At 36.6% G+C, this 4,352-nt stretch overlaps 1 protein-coding gene across 1 annotated transcript in view; it reads right to left on the reverse strand.

The window, feature by feature from the left end:
* Positions 1 to 4,352, reverse strand: part of CATSPERE (catsper channel auxiliary subunit epsilon) — a 92,316-nt gene that overhangs the window by 51,884 nt on the left and 36,080 nt on the right. Inside the window, exon 10 of the mRNA XM_019623845.1 lies at positions 2,090 to 2,567. Within this exon, the coding sequence (XP_019479390.1) occupies positions 2,090 to 2,567 (478 nt within the window). The remainder of the gene's footprint in view (positions 1 to 2,089; positions 2,568 to 4,352) is intronic.

Consider the following 4,352-nt stretch of genomic DNA (forward strand, 5'->3'; position numbering starts at 1 on the left):
TCTGCACTTCCTGTCCTTGTATGTCTATTTCCTTTTCCAGGTTGGAGAAGCTTTCTGTCATTATTTCTTCAAATAGGTTTTCAATTCTTTGCTCTCTCTCTTCTCCTTCTGATACTCCTATGATGTCAGTGTTGGGACACTTCATGTTGTCCCAGAGGCCCTTCAACTATCCTCATTTTTTTTGGATTCTCTTTTCTTTTTTGCTGTTCTGATTGGGTGTTTTCTGCTACCTTCTCTTCTAAATCGCTGATTTGATCCTCTGATTAATCTACTGTTGATTCCCTCTAGTGTATTTTAGTGATTACATTCTTTATTTCTGATTGGTTCTTTTTTATGGTTTGTATCGCCATGTTTTATGTTTCCTATCTCTTTGTTGAAGTTCTCCCTGAGATCATTGAGCATCAGTATAACCAGTGTTTTGAACTCTGCGTCTGGTAGATTGCCTGTCTCCATTTTGTTTAGTTCTTCTTCTAGAACTTTGTTCTTTTATTTGGGACATGTTTCTTTGTCTCTCCATTTGGCTGCTTCCCTGTGTTTGTTTCTATGTATTATATAGGGTTGCTGTGCCTCCCTGTCCTAGTAGAGTGGCCTGTGTAGTAGGTGTTCTGTGGGGCCCAATGCCACAGTCTCCCTGGTCACCTGAGCCGTGTGCTGCAGGTGTGTTCCTTATGTGGGTTGTGTGTGCCCTCCTATTGTAGTTGAGTCTTGGTTGCTGTTTGCACATCAATGAGAGGAACTGACCCTCAAGCTGATAGGTTGTGAGGATTGCTGTTACTACAGTGGAGGAGCTGCTGTGCTGGGGCTGACCCTATGGAAAAGGATTTGTTTAGTAGGGCTCTGGTGCTTGCCCAGTCTGCCCTTTGGCTTTGTCATCCTTGGAGGTTGCTGTGTGATGCTCTGGCTCTGTTTGAAGATGGCTACTGGGCGTGCCAGATCTGGGTCTCCTGGAAGGCATCCAGCTGTAGTCTGTGCCCTGCCTGGGGCCACCTGGCTTGAGTGGCAACATAGTCTCTGTGGTAAAGTTTCATCAGTGCTGTTATAGTGCAAAAGCATCTAGAGACAATATATATAAACAAATGAGCATGGCTGTGTTCCAATAAAACTGTTTACAAAAAAGGTGGCAGTCTGGTTTAGGCTGATGGGTGATAGTTTTTCTGACCCATTATGTTGTTTATTTTTTTACATCCTTGCTGATCTTCTGTCTACTTGTTTTTATTTATTACTAAAACAGGAGTGTGTTTCCAAAAAACCTTCCAATAAATTTTTGGATTTATCTATTTCTTTTATCCATTTACTTAATTTTGGTTCATGTATTTTGAAACTCGGTTGTTAGGTGCATACATATTTAGGATTGTTATGTCTTCTTGATGCATTGACCCTTTTATCATTATATTANTCTAAAGAACAAAATAAATGAACAAACAAAACAGAAACAGACTCATAGATACAGAGAACAAACTGAAGGTTGCCAGAGGGGAGGGGGGTTGTGGAGCTGGGTGAAAAAGGTGAAGGGATTAAGAAATACAAATTGGTAGTTACAAAATAGTCATGGGGATATAACATACAGCATAGAGGATATAGTCAATAATGTTGCAACAACTATGTATTGGGTTGTCGGAAAAGTCATGACGTATTTTTTCTATGTTTTTCATTGCAAAAATGCGTCATGACTTTTTCGACAACCCAATATAAAGCCAGGGGGATGCTAGACTAATTGGTGGGTAAGTTATATAAATGTCTAACAAACAAACAGACAAACACCCAGTTTGTGGTATGTTGTTATAGGAGCCCTAGGAAACTAACGCAACACCATATTCCTTCTTGCATTGAAAATGCACACATAACTTGCTTACACAGTATCTGCCGATTGACCAAAATGAACCTCTGAAAAAAAAACCCTGAGTTTGCCATTTTGCTGTGTGAGACCATAATTAACATTAGTAGAATCTGATATTTATATTTAGGTGGTAAGAATGCACATAAACCTATCAAAAGCATCCTGTTTGTGCATTTAAAATTGTTACATCTTCTTAAGAAATATGTCTATGATGGAATCTAGGATAATTTTTGCAGAATGAGAATATCTCACCCATAAAAACCTCATGGATAATGCTGTCATGTGATAATCTTGATAGATTTCCAGATTCTGTAGGTGTTTGTATAACTCCAGTATCAGTGAAATTGTGATAACAATAGTAGATCCTATGTTTGTCCCATAGTATTAGTTGTGGAATTGCTGAATTGAGAAAATATGGAGTTATAAAACTGTCAGATGTGACATTTAATGCAAAGTCTTGGTGCACCCATTCTTTTGTGTCTTCATTATGCATCACTAGGTAAATTTGTTTAATGACATTGCATGTAATGCAGTAATTTAATAACAAGGCGAGTTCCAAAGGGTGGCCTGTATACTCAACATTATGTAGAGTTAGAGTAGCAGCTGGTGATATATTTAGAATTCTCCTCAGTTTTTCAGTAGTCATTATTTTGACAAATTTAAGAGAAGTATATCCAAGATAAACTTCATTTCTTGTCCAGATTATCATGCTACTTCTTTCTTTGATAGTCTGTGACAAAATTGAAATTAATTAGAAAATCTTTAATNAATATTATTTCAAAGCCTGACTTTAGGGTTTATTACTCTGGAAAGGATTTGTATTTGCTTCTGCTTGGCACCAGGCTTAATGTTGCTTTCTTTTTTTGAACCACATAGGCATCTGTGCCCCAAAGTGCATTTGGATTGGCACCTGATTATGAATTCTAAAGGTAGACCTTTCCTTGCTATCTGTGAGTTAAAGCTGAGGCAGATTTAATTATGTTGGGAAATTTCTGATGTTCTTGTTTTACTCAAGAAATTATCAGATACCCTACCTTGTTCAGGTCCAAGGTTTTATTTTCAAGTACCAGAGGTCTAAACATCTGGGATCAGCACATGGCCTTTGGGCGGCTGAGATTTTGGAATTTGCTTATGTCTCTGGATTAGTGCTCCAGGATGCCCTCTTTCTTCTCAGAATTTCTCTTACTTCCACATAAGTCCAGTTACGTGCTTAAAAGAAGGTTTAAAATTTTTTATACAGCATTTAAGATGTTTTGTAATGCAGTAGCTTAAGGATATCTTAGTCATTATATTGTCATAAATGAGAGTTAATTCATTGTTGAGAACACATGGAGTCTTTGTTTGGGGAAAATAATTGTTTTGACCTTTTGCCAATGTCAAGGTAAAACAAATCTCCCATAATATGACTAACTGACTCTACATAATAATATATCAGATTCATTTCATTCTCTTTTGTTGGAGGTGCATCTCTGTAAAGAGGCCTCTGAGGAGTTAGGTCAGGAAGATAGAGCTATTTACATTCATAAATAAAATAGCTGCAGAAAGCTGCATAATATATCTTATATATCTTAATAAAAGTCTATTATATATCACTGAATCAAATGATATAGTAAATATATCTAAATGTGTAGGTATAATAAATAAAAAAATATATATATATATATGATATTTTACTAACCTTCAAGTAATATTTCAACCAACACCATTTTCTTGATGTAATGCCAATAATTCCACCTTCAGGAAGGTTTTCATTGCTGCCCAGTCTTGTAAATGCAGTAAAATTTTTTAGGTAAAGAGCACCACGTATTAGAAAAAATATTCCGTCCTGGGATAGCTTCGCATCAGACACACTGTGTCTTTCATCGTCAGTCAGAATGTTTGGAGGCACCCTGATTCTGGTCCAAGTACGAAATGAATCATTTGTTTGAAAGGTCTCCATATCGGCTACCGCAATAGCATATGCGGCATAGCAAGCATACCAGTCTGATATTAACTGACTACCACGCGGTGAAGAGATTGGTAAAAAGCCAGGAATCTCAGGTATTGTCAACAAAGGAAACGTCAGCACGAAAAGCAAATCTGCAATAAAGCAATCTTGAAAAGCCGCTTTATTTCCTTTGATCAGCTTTATTGCATCTGTTGACATTGGTACTGAGATTTGCCAGGTCCTAAGAAGGGAAAAATAGAAAATGTATAAATAAAACGGTCTCTTTCTTTTCCTCCATCCATCTTGCACAGTGCTGGCGTTTATCATCTTTAAATTTATAAAAAAAAATTTTTATCAACATGAATCTGGGTAAAATAAATCAAATAGTATTAAAATGCTACCACTGCCCCATTTCTCCTCATTCTTCACTCTTGTTCCCAAAGGAAAATAATATTGACTCTTAATGCTTTTCTGCAACGTGTCTTCATATTCTCAAATATTCTTATATTGCTCTCTTAATATATAATTTTTACACATTATTTATTGGCTTCTTAGATGACAGATGAAGATGTATCTCTCATGAACTAT

The sequence above is a fragment of the Hipposideros armiger genome, unplaced genomic scaffold, assembly GCF_001890085.2.
Source record: "Hipposideros armiger isolate ML-2016 unplaced genomic scaffold, ASM189008v1 scaffold_567, whole genome shotgun sequence".
NCBI classification, from domain to species: Eukaryota; Metazoa; Chordata; class Mammalia; order Chiroptera; family Hipposideridae; genus Hipposideros; species Hipposideros armiger.